The 21,558-nt window shown below is 42.1% G+C and overlaps 3 protein-coding genes across 7 annotated transcripts in view; all 3 read right to left on the reverse strand.

Moving 5' to 3' along the window:
- The window catches only part of LOC310849227 (mas-related G-protein coupled receptor member H-like), a 42,824-nt gene extending 24,974 nt beyond the window's left edge, over positions 1–17,850 (reverse strand). The window contains exons 1-3 of one of the 5 annotated variants that reach the window (XM_083749361.1): positions 14,723–14,866; positions 13,204–13,776; positions 8,695–9,955 (exon numbers count right to left, since the gene is read on the reverse strand). In XM_083749361.1, coding sequence (XP_083605487.1) covers positions 8,920–9,915 — 996 coding nt within the window. In that variant the 5' untranslated portion in view covers positions 9,916–9,955; positions 13,204–13,776; positions 14,723–14,866 and the 3' untranslated portion in view covers positions 8,695–8,919. Of the gene's footprint in view, positions 1–8,694; positions 9,960–11,864; positions 11,963–13,203; positions 13,777–14,722; positions 14,867–17,100 lie in introns of those variants that run through there. The other 4 variants (XM_083749362.1, XM_083749360.1, XM_083749363.1 and 1 more) reach the window with 4 other exon arrangements.
- On the reverse strand, positions 4,023–5,117 carry LOC310849225 (mas-related G-protein coupled receptor member H-like). Its single transcript, XM_083749358.1, is given in 2 exon segments — positions 4,023–4,418; positions 4,420–5,117. Coding segments are annotated over 2 exon segments (999 nt in total). The 5' UTR covers positions 5,065–5,117; the 3' UTR covers positions 4,023–4,064.
- LOC310849269 (proto-oncogene Mas-like) lies at positions 15,011–16,277 on the reverse strand. Its single transcript, XM_083749450.1, has one exon. The coding sequence runs from the start codon at positions 16,235–16,237 to the stop codon at positions 15,554–15,556; it is 684 nt and encodes a 227-aa protein (XP_083605576.1). The 5' UTR covers positions 16,238–16,277; the 3' UTR covers positions 15,011–15,553.
- Positions 17,851–21,558: the final 3,708 nt, after the last annotated feature.

Raw genomic sequence — 21,558 nt, forward strand, 5'->3', positions numbered from 1 at the left:
CATCCATAGTTCTTCAGGCATTCTGTCCACCAAATCTAAATCCTTAAACCTGTTCCTCACTTCCACTGTGTATTCATAAGGGATTTGACTTAGATTGTATCTTACCGGCTCAGTGGTTTTTCCTACTTTCTTCAGTTTAAGCTTGAATTTTGCTATAAGAAGCTGATGATCTGAGCCACAGTCAGCTCCAGGTCTTGTTTTTGCTGACTGTATAGAGCTTCTCCATCTTTGGCTGCAGAGAATATAATCAATCTGATTTCGATGCTGCCCATCTGGTGATGTCCATGTGTAGAGTCGTCTCTTGTGTTGTTGGAAAAGCGTGTTTGTGATGACCAGCTTGTTCTCTTGACAGAACTCTATTAGCCTTTGCCCTGCTTCGTTTTGATCTCCAAGGCCAAACTTGCCAGTTGTTCCTTTTATCTCTTGACTCCCTACTTTAGCATTCCAATCCCCTATAATGAGAAGAACATCCTTCTTTGGTGTCACTTCTATAAGGTCTTGTAAGTCTTCATAGAATTGGTCAATTTCAGTTTCTTCAGCACAAGTAGTTGGTGCATAAACTTGGATTACTGTGATGTTAAAAGGTCTGCCTTGGATTCGTATCGAGATCATTCTATCATTTTTGAGATTGCATCCCAGTACAGCTTTCGCCACTCTTTTGTTGACTATGAGGGCCACTCCATTTCTTTTATGGGTTTCTTGCCCACAGTAGTAGATATGATGGTCATCCGAACTGAATTCGCCCATTCCCGTCCATTTTAGTTCACTGATGCCCAGGATGTCAATATTTATTCTTGCCATCTCATTTTTGACCACATCCAACTTACCCAGGTTCATGGTTCTTACATTCCAGGTTCCTATGCAATATTTTTCTTTACAGCATTGGACTTTCCTTTCGCTTCCAGGCATATCCGCAACTGAGCGTCCTTTCGGCTTTGGCCCAGCCGCTTCATCAGCTCTGGATCTACTTGTACTTGCCCTCCGCTCTTCCCCAGTAGCATGTTGGACGCCTTCCGACCTGAGGGGCTCATCTTCCAGCGTCATATCTTTTATATGCCTGTTGTCTTTGTCCATGGAGTTTTCTTGGCAGGGATACTGGAGTGGCTTGCTGGTTCCTCCTCCATGGTGGATCACGTTTGGTCAAAACTCTCCACTATGACCTGTTCATCTTGGGTGCCCTGCTCGGCATAGTTCATAGCTTCTCTGAGTTCTTCAAGCCCCTTCGCCACGGCATGGCAGTGATCCATGAAGGGGGGTCTCAGGATAGCATTTGACAAACTCAGGAGGAGATTCTTGCCTTCTAAAGTTCAGTGTCCGAAGAAGGAACTCTTGAGAAGAGAGAGTTTTCAAGTGGTAAGCAAGTCCAACTTCACTTTGTCCCTCCTGCTGATACAGGAGCCCAAATATGGAAAGTTTCAACCTATATTACTGCATATGAGACTGAAATACGTGATATAGAAGAGTCTGTATGAGAATGATATACTGGACACATGTTCATGACCGTTAACTGCCAGGACCTTGTTTTCTGCCACCAGAGCTATCTTGCTTGAACTTCTGCAGAAGATAGTTGGGTGTTTCCTCTGAGAGGAGACACTTAAAAAAGCATCAAAACCAAAACTGATATTGTGGGGGAAACAACTACATATGCAATAATGATATGCAAAAGCATTTCAAAATATTATTGGGATGATTGAAGAATGGACCTCAGACCACATTCCGTTCTCAATCCTTGGGTTCTATCATTGTTCAGCAGTCCAACAGCACGTTAATTCCTCTCTTTTGAAGCATCATATTTACATTCATTAATCACACACACACACACACACACGCACACAAACTCTAAGAGAGAGAGAGAGAGAGAGAGAGAAACACAGACACAGACAGAGACTGCAGGAGCTAGGATTGAAGACAGTAATTTCTCCCTGTTACCCACCAGGTGCTTTGTGCCATTCTGATGATGAGTGTTACTCGCTGAGGCTGATTTTTGGTTAGCCTTTTATGTGAGCAGCTTGCTGCCTCTCAATTGCATTAGAGCCTTTGCACATTGTGGTGGGACACTTAGGTTGTGCCAGTGAAAAGCTAATCAGCTTAAGAGGATCCCAGTCATCTTCTCCCCTGCTCAGAGGTGACTCTTTGCTCTGCAGTGCAGAGTGAACTGCATGGTTTCACTTGATTGCTTTATTCTCATGCCCCATCCTAATAGTTCTTAATAAGTGTTGACAAGAATGATGTGTCAAGATGAGTCTTTATTCATGGTGATTTCAGTTCTTCAACATGCAAAGGAGTCTAGTGTAGCTTTGAATATAGGCTTGACGGCTAGCATTAAGTGGAAAGTGCATTGTGGCATGATATGGAACCATATCCCTTCTATATCCCCTGGTGTTTTTTTTCAAAAACTTTTTTGGAAAGATAGAGAAACATTGATGTCATGAATCACTTCTGCTAATTGTCACATTGCCCTATAAAGGTGTAGATGGCAGAATTTTGTGTATTTCTATATGCACATAGATGGGATCTTCATAACAGAGTCCTGGTTGTGCTTGAGACCCAAGAGCTCACCTGACAGGGTTAAAATGGGGGGGGGGGTGAGAGAAGTAAGTCCTGGTCATTCCCCTGGGATCATGCCAGGTTTGTTTAGCCAATAGCCAGTAGATGGCGTGATCCCAGGTGCTTTAAAAACAGCAGTGTGCTGCAAGTGAACAACCACCCACCCTCCCAAGTTTAGGTAGAGTCGCTTGGCCTTGCTTTGGTTTGGTTTGCCTGTTTTGGAACAGGGGCTTGGTAGGAATTTTTTTCCATTTGGCAGATTGGCTTTAGCCATTTGATTTTTGCCTACCCCTTAGCAAATCATCGCAACTTGAAAGGTGATGGTTAGGCATTGGCTCAGTTGGATTGTGGGGAGGGGAGGTGTGGCCACCACCTGCCCCTCCAGGAACTGAGTATTCTGTTAAAGGAATATGGGGATCCTGGATCTCGCCCAAAGTCTGATTGAGGGGCTAGGGCCATGCCAGGACCACAGGAACCCTGGGGTGAGCTTAGGTTGGTTCTCATCAAGCTTGCTCCCTCATTTGGTTGACCCCATTTGACGATCACCCTGTGAGGTGGAGTCAGTTATAGTGGGGAGTCAATGCCTAAGCCAATACCGCTCACGTGATTGTATTTCAATAAAGTTGTGGCCAAAATTTGCCCCAAAAGTTAAACTAATATAAGTGTCTGTGTGTATTTATTTCAGGGGTAGGTCTTGGGGCCTCGATACACAATTATAATTTATATATCACTACATCCAGATAATAAGCAGTGCTCTTTTTAGGCGTAAATAATTGGAACTCAGTTTCAGCACCTCTCAGGTGCATGCCGTTGCAATTGTAAAAGAACAAGGTGAGTTTCTGCACCTCTTTTTCTAGAAAATGCCTGCCAACCTAGCAGTTCAAAAGCACCCCCGGGTGCAAGTAGATAAATAGGGACCACTTACCAGCGGGATGGTAAACGGCATTCCGTGTGCTGCGCTGGTTCGCCAGATGCAGCTTGTCACGCTGGCCACGTGACCTGGAAGTGTCTGCGGACAGCGCTGGCTCCCGGCCTATAGAGTGAGATGAGCGCACAACCCTAGAGTCTGGCAAGACTGGCCCGTATGGGCAGGGGTACCTTTACCTTTACCTTTACCTTTTTCTAGAAAAATAGCCCAGAAAATAGGGATTGTACTGGTGGAATGTTCTATCATGCACTTTTTTAAAAATCTGGGAGAAATGTTTTCTTCTATTTGCTTCAAACATTCGAGCTCTGCATTTGAAGATTTCTTTACTTCATTCCTTTGGCAATGAATCTGTTTTCTATACCATTTAGCAAGTCATCCCTCTTAACTCAAAGTCTGTTGAAGTGGCATTTCTTTTTATTTAATTTTCTAAAACATACAAAGCATTACTCCTGCTGAAACAAGGACTGCTAAAACAAGGACAAAAATTAACAGAGTAAATGAATCCAAAATAGTAAAATAGTGAGTACAGAGGAAAACAAGTACCAAGAGATAGAATATGATGCTTTCTGAGCTTATTTGAAGTCTTTCTTCACATCTGGGTTTGAACTGAAACTTCTCGTTTCTTTCTGCAGTTTCCCTCCTCTTTGAAAATCCTCTGGAGTATGACCTTCATGCTCTCCCTGGATCGAGCCCTCTTGTTTCTCCCAATCAGGAAATAAATCAGTGGATTAATACTGCTATTCAGGCAACTGCATAAGAACCCAACAGATATTGCAACAAATTGCATTTTATAGTCTATAACTGCAGGGAAAGAACTGATTAATAAAATGCAAGTAAATGGGAAAGCTAAGAAGAGGAAGAAGAGGAGGGCAAGCAGGATGGCTGTTAAAGCTTTTCCCTTCCTCCTCTGTTGTGATCTAAAGTAAACTTTTATAAATAAGGACCAGAGTGGAAACAGTCATGAGTGGGAGGCAAAGTATAGCATTCATGAGAAGGTGGTAGAAAATGGTATACGGTAGAATGTTAAAAATAGAAGCAATCCAGTTGATTGCAGTGAGCAGGAAAGAAGTGATCCATATTGTGGCACACGCAAGGGTGGAAAAGTGTGGTGGTCGGTGGCATCTATGCCAAAGTGGGAAGACGACAGAAACACACCTGTCCATGCTGATGGCTGTCAACAGATATTGACCAGTGTTGTACATGAAGAAAAAAAGAATGGAAACCAATGTTACAATCAAATGCATATAGGGAGGTAAATATAAAAATAACCTCAGAAGATTTATAAGGGTAAAAGGAAATAAGCATATGAGAGTCCCAAGGTCAGCCGCAGCCAGATGCAAGATGAAGGTGGTGAAAGGATTCCTCTTCATGCAAAAGCCAAGAAACCAGATGACAGTTCCATTCCCAATGATTCCAAAAATGCTAATAAGTAAAATGAAGATGTAAATAAGAATGTCTGCTATACCATATGGTGATAATTCATGATCAAAACCATCCTGGGGGGTTAGGAGGTTAGTTTCATTTTCTGCTCCAATATCTTCCAATGAAGCATTCAAAGTGGACCAGGATCCCAGCCCATGATTGCTCATCTTGCTGTATCTGTACCTTTGAGTACTTTTGGATACTTTTTCTTGTATAGCTCTTAGTACCAGGAGAAAATAAACAAATGTGGAGTCAGTTTTGGCTATAAAGCTCAACCAAATTTAAACTGAGACACTCAAATAATTGCAAAAGAGACATGCTATAGTGGGAATTCATAACTGATTAACAAACAAACACTTTAGGAATATTGTTTATTGGAATGTTTGTTAAAACTCATCAGTTTCAAAGCCTTAGAGGGGAAATGCAATATTCCGGTGGGTTATGGATATTTCCTACGAGTAAAAAACTGACATTCACAATATCAGAAAGCATAGTCGAATTTCTCAACTTCTGGTCTCTGACTCAGCCTTAAGATCTGAAACTAACCTCTTGTGTTGTAGACATTGAGGGTGGGATGGTTGGGTGGTAGAGAAGAGGAGTGTGAGAAGGAGTTGAACAGCTCTTGTGATTAGGGAAACAAATGCCAGAATGAATTGGAATTATTTTATTGTTATTAAAATGTGATTTTTAACAAAAGTGTATGAATAAAACTCAAGACCCACAATAGATTAGCCAGAGAGCAAGATTTTTACAATGTGTAATGAATTAGACAAACCTTTAGTCCATCCTGCCTAGTACATTCTGCTCTGACTGGATGTGGGAACCAAAAATTCCTGCCGTCTTCACCAGTCATCCACCTGGTATCCTACTAACAGAACACTCCAGGGAGTTAGCTTGCCCCACCTATCAGCCAAAGGTGCACAGCATTGCCATTCAGCTACAGATCCCCTCTTACCTTTGCTAATGAATGACATCAAAATTAGCAATTCTGATTGCTCTCAAAAACTTTGGATCAGCATCCCTCCGGCATGGTGAGTGGGAGCAGCAAGTGGGGCTGGAATAAGCAGGTAATCAGAAGATTTTCAGAAATTGTTAAGATGCCTCATCTGGCTCTTAACAAGATGTGTAGGATCCTTCCGACATTTCTTCAGTTCTGTGTAATCCATTTGCCAGCATCATGTGATAAGATGACTGTATTCCACATAGGGTCTCAGGATAGCATTTGACAAACTCAGGAGGACACTGCCTTCTAAAGTTCAGTGTCCCAAGCAGGAACTCTAGAGAAGAGAGAGTTTGCAAGAGGTAATCAAGTCCAACTTCTCTTTGTCCCTCCTGCTGATACAGGAGCCCAAACATGGAAAGTATCAGTTTGATATTACTGCTTATGAGACTGAAATATCTGATATAGAAGACTCTATATGAGAATGGTCTACAGGGCACATGTCCTTGACAGTTAAATGCCAGGACCTTGTTATCTGCCACCAGAGCTATCTTGCTTGAACTTCTGCAGAAGATCGTTGTGTGTTTCCTGTGAGAGGAGACAGTTACAAAAGCATCAAACCCAAAAATTATATTATGGGGGAAATAACAATATATGCAAAAATCATATTCAAAAGCATTCCAAAACATTATGGGGGTAATTAAAGTTCTGGGTCTCAGACCACATCCAGTTCTCAATCTTTGGGTTCAATCCTTCTGCATCAGTCCAACAGGAAGTTACCATATTTTTTGATCTATAAGACTCACTTTTTCCGTCCTAAAAAGTAAGGGGAAATGTGTGTGCGTCTTGTAGAGTGAATGCAGGCTGCGCAGCTATCACAGAAGCCAGAACAGCAAGAGGGATTGCTGCTTTCACTGCGCAGCGATCCCTCTTGCTGTTCTGGCTTCTGAGATTCAGAATATTTTTTTTCTTGTTTTCCTCATCCAAAAACTAGGTGCGTCTTGTGGTCTGGTGTGTCTTATAGAGTGAAAAATACGGTAATTCCTCTCTTTTGAAACATCAGATTTACTTTCATTAATCACGCGCGTGCACACACACACACACACACACACAGACAGACTGACTGACTGACTGCAGGAGCTGGGTTGGGTTTCTCTGCCACCCATCAGGTGCTTTGTGCCATTCTGATAATGAGTGCTACTTGCTCAGGCTTATTTTTGGTTAGCCTTTTATGTGAGCAGCTTGCTTCCTCTCAATTGCATTAGAGTCTTTGCACACTGTGGTGGGTCACTTAATTTGTGCCAGTGAAAAGCTAATCAGCTTAAGAGGAGCCTGGTCATTTTCTCCCATGTCCAGGGGTGACTCTTTGCTCTGCAATGCAGAGTGGACTGCACGATTTCACCTGACTGCTTTATTCTCATGCCCCATCCCAACCCTTCTTAATAAGTGTTGGCTAGAATGATGTGTCAAGGTGAGTCCATGGTGATGTCGGTTCTTCATCGTGCAAAGGAGTCTAGTGTAGCTTTGGATATAGCCTCAATGGCTAGCATTGAGTGGAAAGTGCATTGTGGCATGATATGGAACCATCTCCCTCCTGTATGCTCTGGTGTTTTTTTCAAAAACTTTATTGGAAAGATAGAGATACATTGATGTCATGAATTACTTCTGCTAATTGTCACATTATCCTATAAAGGTGTAGATGGCAGAACTTTGTGTATTTCTATATGCACATAGATGGGATCCTCATAACGGATCCCTGGTTGTGCTCGGGTCCCAAGAGCTCACCTGACAGGGTTAAAATGGGGGGTGGCGGGAAGTCCTGATCATTCCCCTGGGATCATGCCAGGTGGCTTTAGCCAATAGCCAGTAGGTTGTGTGATCCCAGGTGGTTTAAAAAGAGCAGTGTGATGCAAGTGGGGCACTTGCACTTGCACGGCTGAACAACCACCCACCCTCCCAAGTTCAGGTAGAGTCGCTTGGCCTTGCTTTGGTTTGGGTTGCCTGTTTTGGAATAGTGGCTGGGTTGGAATTTTTTTCCATTTGGCAGATTGGCTTTAGCCATTTGATTTTTGCCTACCCCTTAGCAAATCATCACATCTTGTAAGGCGGCGGTTAGGCATTAGCTCAGTTGGATTGTGGGGAGGGGAGGTGTGGCCACCACCTGCCCTTCCGGGAACTGGGTATTCCGTTAAAGGAATCTGGGGGTCCTGGATCTCGTCCGAACTCCGCTTGAGGGGCTAGGGCCATGCCAGGACCACAGGAACCCCGGGGTGAGCTTAGGTTGGTTCTCATCAAGCTTGCTCCCTCATTTGGTTTACCACATAGGACAATCACCCTGAGAGGTGGAGTCAGTTATAGTGGGGAGTCAATGCCTAAGCCAATACCGCTCACGTGATTGTATTTCAATAAAATTATGGCCGAAATTTGCCCAAATAGTTAAACTAATATAAGTGTCCATGTGTATTTATTTTAGGGGTGGGTCTAGGGGCCTCGATACGCAATTATAATTTCTATATCACTACATCCATATAATAAGCAGTGCTCTTTTTTAGCCGTAACTAACTGGAACTGAGTTCCAGCACCTCTCAGGTGCGTGTTGTTGCAATTGTAAAAGAAAAAGGGAGGCATTTATAGTCAGTTTCTGCACCTCTTTTTCTAGAAAAATAGCACAGAAAATAGGGATTGTACTGGTGGAATGTTCTATCATGCACTTTAAAAAAAAAATCTGGGAGAAATCTTTTCTTCTGTTTTCTTCAAACATTCGAGCTCTACATGTGAAGATTTCTTTACTTCATTCCCTTTGGCAATGAATCTGTTTTCTATATCATTTAGCAAGTCATCCCTCTTAACTCAAAGTCTGTTGAAGTGGCATTTCATTTTATTTAATTTTCTAAAACATACAAAGCATTAATCCTGCCAAATGCACAACCCAAGGGGCTTTTAATTGTACTGCTAAAACAAGGACAAAAATTAACAGAGTAAATGAATCCAGAATAGTAAAATAGTGAGTACAGAGGAAAACTAGTACCAAGAAATACACCAAGAGATAGAATATGACACTTTCTGAGCTATTTTGAACTCTTCACATCCGGCTTTGAACTGAAACTTCTTGTTCCTCTCTGCAGTTTTCCTCCTCTTTGAAAATCCTCTGGAGTATGAGCTTCATGCTCTCCCTAGATTGAGCCCTCTTGTTTCTCCCAATCAGGAAATAAATCAGGGGGTTTATACTGCTATTCAGGCAGCTGCATAATAACGCAACTGGTATTGCAAAAATTTCAACATTATAGTCTATATGTGGTGTGAAAAATTTGATTAATAAAATGCAAGTTAATGGGAAAGCTAAGAAGAGGAAGAAGAGGAGGGCAAGCAGGATGGCTGTTAAAGCTTTTCCCTTCTTCCTCAGTTGTGATCTGAAGTAAACTTTTATAAACAGGACCAGAGTGGAAACAGTCATGAGTGGAAGGCAAAGTATAGCATTCATTAGAAGCAGATAGAAAAGGGGATCCATTGTATCTCCAAAAAGATAAGAAATCATGCCAATTAGAGTGATCGGGAAAGAAGTGATCCATATTGTGGAACACACAAGGGTGGAAAAGTGTGGTGGTCGGTGGCATCGATGCCAAAGTGGGAAGACAGCAGAAACACACCTGTCCATGCTGAGGGCTGTCAACAGATATTGACCAGTGTTGTACATGAACAACAACAAATACTCGAATACTGGGAATAAGTTACTATACAAAGGTAAGAATGAAAATAAACTCAAAATTCTCATAATCGAATGAGAAGATAAGCTCATGAGAGCCCCAAGGTCAGCAACAGCCAGATGTAGTATGAAAGTGGTGAAAGGATTCCTCTTCATGCAAAAGCCAAGAAACCAGATGACAGTTCCATTCCCAATGATTCCAAAAATGCTAATAACTGAAATTAAGACAAGGAAAATAATGTCTGCTATATGATATGTTGATAATTCATGATCAAAACCGTCCTGGGGGGTTAGGATGTCAGTTCCATTTTCTGCTCCAATGTCTTCCCATGAAGCATTCCAAGGGGACCAGGATCCCAGGCCATCATTGCTCATCTTGCAGGATCTCTACTTCTGAGCTACTCCTTCCATGGCTCTTCCTACCAGGAGAAAAGAAACAAATGTGGAGTCTGTTTTGGCTACAAAGCTCAAGCATATGAAAGTGAGACACTCATATTAGAAATAGGAATACTTTATTGTCAATGTACCACTTGTTTACAGTGAGATTAAATGAGCCCCCCCTCCCCACAATCTCTCAGTCCTTGTTACACTCTGTGCGCTGTCGTATGACCACCAACCCCAAACGTCAGCTGCAATGTGGCTGTCTTCCATTCAGCAGCCTCACAGCCCACGGGTAGAAAATGTTCTTTAACCTGATGGTGCTGCTTATCGTGTGCTGGCCAGGGTGTGAGTCATCCCTTAGAATGTTCCTCACCCTTCTGAGACAACGGTCTCCCAAAATGACATTTAGTGGACTCAGGGGACAGCCCACGATATCGTGTATTGTCTTAACCACCCTCCGTAGGCACTCTCTGTCCATGGCTGTCAAACCAGCATACCACACCATGATACAGTATGAGACTGATAGAAGGAAATCATCAGTTGCTGTCCAACCTTGTTCTTTCACAAGACCCTAAGGAAATGAAGTCTCTGTTGGGCCTTCCTAACCACCTGTGCTGAATGACCTTCCAAGTTAGGTCTTCACTAAGATGGACTCCCAGGTATTTAAAGGAAGAGACTCTCTCCACACAGCTCCCCATGATATGCAATGGGGCTATCTCCCCTCTCTTCCTCCGAAAGTCCAACACCATCTCCTTTGTCTTGCCAATGTCTAGCTGCAGATTGTTCTCTGAGCACCATGTGGATAACTTTTGAACCTCCTCCCTGTACACAGATTCGTCTCCACCTATAATTAAACCCATTTTAATGGTGGTGTCATCAGCAAACTTAATAATTGTAGTAGATGGGTCAGATGAAATGTGATCATATGTATACAACAAATACAGGTATAGACTTAGCATGCATCCCTGTGGAGTGCCAGTGCTGAGCTTCAGGGAGGTAGATGTAACAGGTCCAATCCTTACTCTTTGTGTCTGATCTCTCAGAAAGTCTTTAATCCAATCACAGATATTAGAAGAAAGGTCCAGGTCCCTTAACTTTCCAAAGAGAATGTCCGGAAGGATGGTATTGAAAGCCGAGCTATCATCAATAAACAGCATTCTGACATAATTTCCTGGTTTCTCCAGATGACTTGCTGCAAGGTGAAAAGCTGAAGCAATGGCATCATCTGTTGACCTATTTTTCCTATAGGCGAACTGGTGTTTATCAAAGCCCGGTGGAAAACATGTTCTCAGGTGTCTCTCGAAACATTTCAGCACTACAGATATTAATGCAATGGATCTATAGTCATTTAGGCATCTAAATGCTGTTTTCTTTGGGACTGTGATAATTGTGGCTGCTTTCAAACATGATGGAACACAAGCGGTTTGCAGAGAGATGTAAAAAATCCTCGTCAAGACCCCTGCTAATTGATCGGTGCAATTTTTTACCACTATTCCCAGCACCCCATTTGGGACAGCAGCTTTGCAGGGATTGACCGCCCACAATGCATCTTTCACTTGATGGTCATATAAAACAAGTGGCTGTGAGTTTGTAGACTGGCAGACAGGAGCTAAGATATCTGCTCTTTTTGCCTCATAGCGGGTGAAGCAGATGTTCAGCTCCTCTGCCAACACATCATTGGCCGTGACCATGTTCGTCATATTGCCTTTATAGTTGGTTAGGTGCTGCAATCCTTGCCACACATACAATAATAAAAGAGACATGCTATAGTGGGAATTCATGACTGATAAGCAAAGGTTTAGGGGGGAAATGCAGTTTGCCAATGGGTCATGGATTTTTCCTTCAATAAAATATCTGCAGGCATAGCATCAGTAAGCATATCATTTTAGAACTAAAATTCCCCTCTTCTGCTCTCTGAGTCAGACTTGACACCTCAAACTAACATATTCAGTCCAAAACACTGAGAGTGGGATAGTTGGCTGGGCTCAATGCTTCAAATCTGGAGTGGAGAAGAGGAACGGGAAAAGGAGTTGAGCAGCTCTGATGAGAAGGAAAACAAAAGCCATTGTGATTATTAGTACACCACCCATCTGACTGGGTTCCCAAGCCACAGTGGACAGCTTCCAACATATATCATAAAAACATAAACAAATGATGGATTGGGAAGGCATGTGTAAAGTTTTTTATTATTAAAATGTGATTTTTATAAAACCAGATGAAATAAAACTCAAGTCAAATCCACTGTCCTGGTCTTACAGGGGCCAAACAGATGCTTAAGGGAAGCCTACAAACAGCTTCTGAACACAACAATAGTCTCCTCTCCTGATTTTTCTCTGCTGGTCAAACAGCTCTTTAATTTCCCAACCCCACTAGGGGCAACTTTGACATTGGTGGGAGACCACCCTGCTTTTTTACTGGGACATGGGAACACTTCTGTTCAACCCCAGATACATTAACATACTTCACATACACTCCTTACATTTTTCACTCCTCTCCTTTTGACCCTCTTTGACCAACATTTTCTAATATAACATTTCCTAACATAAGAAGGACACATGCCGACGAGGCCAAATGAGGTATGGAGGAGCCCTGAGAACCTGAGAATTCATGACTGATAAATAAACAAACAAACGTGAGGAATATTGTTCAGTGGAATGTTTGTCAAAACTTAACAGCTTCAAAGGCTTGCGGCGGCATGTAGTTCGCCAATGGGTTATGGATTTTTCCTGCAAGAAAAAAATCTGCAGGCACAGCATCGGTAAGCATATCATTTCTGAACTAAAATTCTTATATTCTGGTCTCTGACTCAGCCTTAAGATCGGAAACTAACCTCTTGTGTCGTAGACATTGATGGTGGGGTGGTTGGGTGGTAGAGAAGAGGGGTGGGAGAAGGAGTTGAACAGCTCTTGTGTTTAGGGAAACAAAAGCCAGAATGAATTGGGAAGGCATCTGTTTTTGATAATTATTAAAATGTGATTTTTAACAAAAGTGGATAAAATAAAACTCAAGTCAAATTGAGACTGATAAGAAAAATCAGAAAAAGACCCACAATAGATTAGCCAGACAGCAAGATTTTTACAATGTGTAATGAATTAGACAAACCTTTAGTCCATCCTGCTTAGTACTTTCTGCTCTGACTGGATGTGGGAACCAAAAATTCCTGCCGTCTTCACCAACCATCCACCTGGTATCCTTCTAACAGATCACTCCAGGGAGTTAGCTTGTCCCACCTATCAGCCAAAAGTGCACAGCATTGTCATTCAGCCTCAGATCCCCTCTTACCTTTGCTAATGAATGACATCAAAATTAGCAATTCTGATTACTCTCAAAAACTTTGGATCAGCATCCCTCCGGCATGGTGAGTCTGAGCAGCAAATGGTGCTCAAATAAGCAGGTAATCAGAAGATTTGAAGAAATTGTTAAGATGCCTCATCTGGCTCTTAGCAAGATGTGTAGGATCCTGTCCACATGTCTTCAGTTCTGTGTAATCCATTTGCCAGCATCGTGTGATAAGATGATTGTATTCCACATTGGGTCTCAGGATAGCATTTGAGAAACTCAGGAGGACACTGCCTTCTAAAGTTCAGTTTCCCAAGCAGGAACTCTAGAGAAGAGAGAGTTTGCAAGAGGTAATCAAGTCCAACTTCTCTTTGTCCCTCCTGCTGATACAGGAGCCCAAACATGGAAAGTATCAACCTGATATTACTACATATGAGACTGCAATATGTGATATAGAAGACACTGTATGAGAATGGTCTACTGGGCACATGTCCTTGACAGTTAAATGCCAGGACCTTGTTATCTGCCACCAGAGCTATCTTGCTTGAACTTCTGCAGAAGATAGTTGGGTGTTTCCTGTGAGAGGAGACAGTTACAAAAGCATCAAACCCAAAAATTATATTATGGGGAAAATAACTATTTATGCAATAATGATATGTAAAAGAATTACAAAACATTATGGGGGTAATTAAAGTTCTGGGACTCACACCATATCCAATTCTCAATCCTTGGGTTCAATCCTTCTGCATCAGTCCAACAGCAAGTTAATTCCTCTCTTTTGAATAATAAGATTTACGGTACTTTTGTTAATCCTGCGCACGCGCGCGCACACACACACACACAGATTGTAGGAGCTGGGTTGGAAGGCAGTAATCTTTCCCTGCCACCTATTAGGTGATTTGTGTCATTTTGAGGATGAGTGTTACTTGCTCAGGCTGATTTTTGGTTAGCTTTTTATGTGAGCAGCTTGCTTCCTCTTAATTGCATTAGAGCCTTTGCACATTGTGGTGGGACACTTAGGTAATGCCAGTGAAAAGCTAAGGAGCTTAAGAGGAGCCCGGTCATCTTCTCCCCTGCTCAGAGGTGACTCTTTGCTTTGCAGTGCAGAGTGGACTGCATGGTTTCACCTGACTTTATTCTCAGGCCCCATCCCAGTCCTTCTTAATAAGTGTTGACAAGAATGGTGTGTCAAGGTGAGTCTTTATCCATGGTGAATTCAGTTCTTCACCATGCAAAGGAGTCCAGTGTATGCATCAAGATATAGGCTTGATGGCTAGCATTGAGTGGAAAGTGCATTATGCCATGATATGGAACCATCTCCCCCCTGTATGCTCTGGTGTTATTTTCAACAAAATATTGGAAAGTTGGAGAAACATTGATGTCACGAATCACTTCTGCTAATTTTCCCATTCCACTATAAAGGTGTAGAAAGCAGAATTTTGTTGATTTCTATATGCACATAGTTATAATTTCTATATCACCACATCCATATAAGCATGGCTTTTTTTCAGCCACAACTCACCAGAGCTCAATTCCCACCCCCCTCAGGTGGGTGCCATGGCTGTTATAAGAGAACAAGGGAGGTCTTCATGGTGAGTTTCTGCAGTTCTTTTTCTAGAAAAATAGCACAGAAAATACGGATTGTGCTGGTAGAATGTTCTATCATGCACTTTTTTAAATATCTGGGGGAAATATTTTCTTCTGTTTTCTTCAAGCATTCGAGCTCTACATGTGAAGATTTCTTTACTTCATTCCCTTTGGCAATGAATCTGTTTTCTATACCATTTAGCAAGTCATCCCACTCAACTCACACTGTTAAAGCGGCATTTATTTTTATTTAATTGTCTAAAACATGTAAAACATTTATCCTGCCAATTGGGCAATCCAAGGGGCTTTTAACGATACTCCTGAAATGAGGACAAAAATTAACAGAGTAAATGAATCCAAAATAATAAAATAGTGAGCACAGAGGAAAACAAGTACCAAGAAATACACCAAGAGATAGAAAATGAAGCTTTCTGAGCTATTTTGAAGTCTTTCTTCACATCCGGGTTTGAACTGAAACTTCTCGTTTCTCTCTGCAGTTTTCCTCTTCTTTGAAAATCCTCTGCAGTATGACCTTCATGCTTTCCCTGGAACGAGCCCTCTTGTTTCTCCCAATCAGGAAATAAATCAGTGGGTTAATACTGCTATTCAGGCAGCTGCATAATAAGCCAACACATTCCGCAAAATAGGCTATAAATGGAGTGAAAAAACTGGTTAATACAATGCAAGTAAGTGGGAAAACTAAGAAGAGGAAGAAGAGGAGGGCAAGTAGGATGGCTGTTAAAGCTTTTGCTTTCTTCCTCTGTTTTCATCTAATGTAAACTTTTATAAACAGGACCAGAGTGGAAACAGTCATGAGTGGGAGGCAAAGTATAGCATTCATTAGAAACTGGAATAAAATGGTATACGGTATAATGTTAAAAATAGAAACAATCAAGTTGATTGCAGTGAGCAGGAAAGAAGTGATCCATATTATGGCACACACAAGGGTGGAAAAGTGTGCTGGTCGGTGGCATCTATGCCAAAGTGGGAAGACGACAGAAACACACCTGTCCATGCTAATGGCTGTCAACAGATATTGACCAGTGTTGTACATGAAGATGAAAAGATTGGAAACCAATGTTACAATCAAATGCATATAGGGAGGTAAAGATAAAAATGACCTCAGAAGATATATAATGGAAAAAGCAAATAAGCATATGAGAGCCCCAAAGTCAACCACAGCCAGATGCAGGATGAAGGTGGTGAAAGGATTCCTCTTCATGCAAAAGCCAAGAAACCAGATGACAGTTCCATTCCCAATAATTCCAAAAATGCTAATAAGTAGAATGGAGATAAGTAAAATGGGGATAAGAATGTCTGCTATTCGATATGGTGATAATTTATAATCAAAACCATCCTGGGGAGTTAGGAGGTCAGTCCCATTTTCTGCTCCAAAATCTTCCAATGAAGCATTCAAAGTGGACCAGGATCCCAGGCCATCGTTGCTCATCTTGCTGGATCTCTACTTGTGAGCTTTTTCTTGTATAGCTCTTACTACCAGGAGAAAATAAACAAATGTGGAGTCAGTTTTGGCTATAAAGCTCAACCATATTAAACTGAGACACTCAAACAATAGCAAAAGAGACATGCTATAGTGGGAATTCATAACTGATTAACAAACAAACACTTTAGGAATATTGTTTATTGGAATGTTTGTTAAAACTCATCAGTTTCAAAGCCTTAGAGGGGAAATGCAATATTCCAGTGCGTTATGGATCTTTCCCACAAGTAAAAAGATCGACATTCACAATATTAGTAAGCATAACATTTTGGAAAGTCAAATTTCTCAACTTCTGGTCTCTGACTCAGCCTTAAGATTTGAAACTAACCTCTCATGTTGTAGACATTGAGGGTGGGATAATTGGGTGGTGGAGAAGAGGAGTGGGAGAAGGAATTGAACAGCTCTTGTGATTAGCAAAACAAAAGCCAGAATGAATTGGGAAGGAATCTGTAATTTTATTAGTATTAAAATGTGATTTTTAACAAATGGATAAATAAAACTCAACCCAAATTGAGTTTGATAAGAAATATGAAAATCAGAAAATGACCCACAATAGCTTAGCCAGACAGCAAGATTTTTACAATGTAGAATGTATTAGAGAACCCTTTAGTCTATCCTGCCTAGTCCTTTCTGCTCTGACTGGATGTGGAAATCAAAAATTCCTGCCGTCTTCACCAGCCATCTACCAGGTAACACAGGAATCCATGGAGTTAGCTTGTCCCACCTATCTGCCAAAGCTGCACAGCATTGTCATTCAGCTACAGATCCCCTCTTACCTTTGTTAATGAATGAAATCAAATTTAGCTATTCACGTACCTGTCAAAAGCTTTGGATCAGCATCCCTCAGGCATGGTGAGTGGGAGCAGCAAGTGGTGCTGGAATAAGCAGGTAATCGGAAGATTTGCAGAAATTGTTAAGATGCCTCATCTGGCTCTTAACAAGATGTGTAGGATCCTTCCTACGTGTCTTCAGTTCTGTGTAATCCATTTGCCACCATCATGTGATAAGATGATTGTATTCCACATTGGGTCTCAGGATAGCATTTGACAAACTCAGGAGGAGATTCTTGCCCTCTAAAGTTCAGTGTCCGAAGCAGGAACTCTTGAGAAGAGAGAGTTTGCAAGTGGTAAGCAAGTCCCACTTCTCTTTGACCTTATCTGGAGAAATATCTTTACTGATTAGAGTGTCACCTAACCCATTAACTGAAAGACTAACCAGTGTATTCAGAGAGTAATCAGCTTGCGGTTGGTTCTGCTGGGGAAGAACGTAGGCTGGGGTGGAGAAATATATCTGAAGAACAAAAAAGAGAGTCCTGCTAAATCAGGTCAGTGGCCCTTGTAGTTAATTGTCCTGGTCTCACAGTCGCCAAACAGATGGTTCAAGGAAGACCACAACTGCTTCTGAACACAACAGTACTCTCCTCCCCCGTGATGTTCTGCTGGCAGGCCTTAATCGCCTTATTTTTCCAACCCCCTTGGGACAACTTTGACATGTATGGGAGGCCAATCTGCTTTTTTTGGTGGGGTGTGGGCACACTTCTGTCCGATCCCATATGCACCAGTTCTTTACAGCCTCTATTTATTGATATCAAGTACTCTTCATTCCACCCTGGGGGACATGGAGAAAAGTATCTCAGTCTGAGTAAGAAGGAGAGAAAGCCACTCCTTTCTATGCCACTCCAACTCACTCTCACTCATTCAACATTCCATCCCACTGAGTTTTCAATGGGGTGTTCAGAGGTTTTTATGCCCCTCTCAGAGCTACCCAAATCTTTTGAAGTATGCCTCTTATGTAAAGGTCGTACAGTTTTGGCTACAGGAGTATCAACTTGGTGTTACTGCACATGAGACTGATATATACGAATATGTATGACATACTGGGCACATGTTCTTGGCAGTTAAACACCAGGGCATTATTATCTGCCATCAGAGCTATCTTGCTTGGGCATGTGTAGATAATAGTTAGGTGTTTCCTCTCGATGAAGACAGTTACAATATGTCATGTGAAAAAGAACTATATACAAAAGCATTCCCAAACAGCCTTCTGCAAAATAAATAAAATCACTAGTCTTGTCAACACTCCTTTGATTCATCTCAAAGTTTCATCCGGGTTAGCGCCATCAGTGAAATGGCGGAGTTCCTTCGGCAGGAGGAACGGGCTCCGTGAAAGCTGGGTCTTCCCACCGCGGCAAAGGTGGGGACCCACTAGAAACCCCAGGCGGAGGAGCCTGGGGACGTGGGGTTTGGCAGAGTGCCAAAAGCGCCTCCCCTACCTGCCGGGAAACCCCTTTTTCGGGCACCGGAGTGAAGTGGGGGGAGTAGTGCGGTGCATCGAACCGACTGCTACTTTCACGGAGGGAAGCCGCACAGCCATCACCAGAGAGCGCTGACTTTTTCCTGATTGACATTTGGACTCTAAACAAGTACTCGTGAGTAAAAACGGAGGATTTGATCAAGGAATTTTTTTTAGAATTAGGCACGAAGCGGGAAGGTCTAAACAGGAAGTCTGCCTCCCGCTTTTTGTAAACAAATTGAAGCAAAGATCGTACAAACTAAATAGCCTTGAATTTAATTTTAAGATTGAAATTTCCTGCACCTATGACCATCAAAAACCCCTTGACAGCAGGAGGAAAGGGGGTAAAAGAATTTTGACTATCTAATCCTGCAGAGAGAAAGTAAAGGAATATAAATTCCCATTGTCTCTAACCTGGGGACGGGACGTCAGGACAGATTCTTTGAAGAAAACAGATTTGGACAGATAGAAGTAAAAGAGAAACAAATTGACTTTAATGTTGCCCTCTGCTTTTGCTTTCTGCAAGGAAATAAAGTACTAGAAAATTGAAAGTAAACTTTCCTTTGTTTGATACATTTTAAAGATGGAGGTTGAACAGAAGTTGTGTCCTCTAGAGGGAGTCTGTTAGTTTCTTTGCTGCAGTTCACAAAGAGACACAACAGCTGTGAGAATCAGCGTGAGACCAGATACTTGACCTTGACTAGAAATGAGCAGGAAGGAATTTTTACTTTCTGCCCTTGGCAAAGTGGACGCTATGCTACAGCAGCTGCAGGAAGATATGAACTTAGTGGATGAAAAACTGGACGTTATGGCTGCTGTAGCTAGAAAATATGAGCTGACAGGAGAAGAATAGAGAGAAACTTTACAACAACCAATTCAGGAAACTGACTTAAGGCAAATCCAAGGGCAATGGAAGATGGAGGAGATTGTTATTATACCTCAAAAGTTACAAAATGAGAGATCTAACATCAGTGAACTTAAAGGGTGTCTGCAAACTTTTGGAGTTAAGGAAATCCTTAGCTCTAGTGGGACTGTGAAACAAGAGGACAAATACTTTTGGAGTAACAATTGTTTGGATTACAAAATTAGCAATGGGGAGTGGAGCTGGGGGGAACGAAGCAACCTGACAAATGAAAATGGGGACTATGACTGTATGGAACTCCCCAGAGATCCACTCCCCAAGGAGAAAGGGAAGAAATTACGAAAGACTTCAACAAGGGACAAGGAAGGGTCGTATTATAACCAGGATCAAGATAGTTAGCAGAGGGGGCATGGAAGTGACTTGAGAGCCTCAGACATCAGAACACCGGACTGAAGGTCAAGATTTAAAGGGAAGAAAGGACTGACACAACCCGAAACCAGGAAGAAAGGGACGATGGATAAAACTAAAAGAGAACTTTCTTTTATGTATCTTGTTATTTCTGAGTAATATTAATGAAATAATAGATTGCGCCGGAAAGGAAATAATTGGCTTTAGCAGAAAGACTTGATTAAGTATAAATATAATTTTGAATTCTAAATTTTAAAGTTTATGGTTTGGAAGGTAAAGATAAAGTTAAAGATAATACTCTTCAATCTTAAATTGAGATAGATTGTTAAAATGAATTATTATTGACAAACATGGGATGAATTAGCTGAAATAATGATTAAACTGGAATACAAAAAGGGAGGTATGAGGAGGTCTAAGACACAAGATAATGAAATAAAGTAATTTTGAATTTATATACTTTTTTCTCTTTTTTCTTTTTGCCTTTTTTCTTTTTGTTTTTCTTTTCTGTTGATGTTTCTAAATGTTTTTGTATTTTTGAAAATTTGAATAAATATCATTTTTAAAAAAACCACAAAGTTTGAGATGAAGAGAGCCATGAACCTTGACCATGAACCCGAGAGAGCCATGAACCTTGACCTTGCCTGCACATTTGCATTCCAGTGCTGGACTAAGAGTGGAGAGTGGAGAGAGTTGGATTGAAATCGCTATTTAGCAATGGCACTTAGTGAGTGCCCTTGATTCAGTCACACACTCACCCTAACCTACCTCACAGAATTGTTGTAAGGATAAACTGAAAGGTGATGCATACCATGTATACCATATTTTCAGGGACATGGGTGGCGCTGTGGTCTAAACCACTGAGCCTCTTGGGCTTGCTGATCAGAAGGTCAGCGGTTTGAATCCCCATGACAGGATGAGCTCCTGTTGCTCTGTCCTAGCTCCTGCCAACCTAGCAGTTTGAAAGCATGCCGGTTCAAGTAGATAAATAGGTACAGCTACAGTGGGAAGATAAATGGCATTTCCATGCCCTCTGGTTTTCATCACAGTGTTTCATTGCACCAGAAGTGGTTTAGTCTTGCTGGCTGCATGACCCAGAAAGCCATCTGTGGATAAATGCTGGCTCCCTCAGCCTGAAAGCGAGATGAGCACCACACCCCATAGTCACCTTTGGCTGAACTTAACCATCCAGGGGTCCTTTACCTTTAAAGGTAAGGTGACCCCTGACCATTAGGTCCAGTCGTGACCGACTCTGGGGTTGCGGCGCTCATCTCGCTTTACTGGCCGAGGGAGCCAGTGTACAGCTTCCGGGTCATGTGGCCAGCATGACTAAGCCGCTTCTGGCAAACCAGAGCAGCACACGGAAACGCTGTTTACCTTCCTGCTGGAGCAGTTCCTATATATCTACTTGCACTTTGATGTGCTTTCAACCTGCTAGGTGGGCGGGAGCAGGGACAGAGCAACTGGAGCTCACCCCATCGTGGGGATTCGAACCACCGACCTTCTGATCAGCAAGTCCTAGGCTCTGTGGTTTAACCCACAGCACCACCCGCGTCTCTTCCTTTACCTTTACTTATACCATATTTAGTTGGCATAGCAGAAGTGCATACCCCTTATCCCAGGCTTCATCCTGAAGGAGAGTAAGGAGGTTTTCCTGGCATCCCCATGCCTTTGCATGCTGGTGAGGCATTCCTTATCCGGCTCCTAAAAG

This window comes from Podarcis gaigeae, assembly GCF_964106915.1.
Source record: "Podarcis gaigeae genome assembly, chromosome: 7".
NCBI lineage: Eukaryota > Metazoa > Chordata > Lepidosauria > Squamata > Lacertidae > Podarcis > Podarcis gaigeae.

Excerpts from the sequence above, each read along its gene's own strand:
- LOC310849269 (XM_083749450.1), bottom strand. The coding sequence starts at position 16,237 with ATGAGCAACGATGGCCTGGGATCCTGGTCCACTTTGAATGCTTCATTG.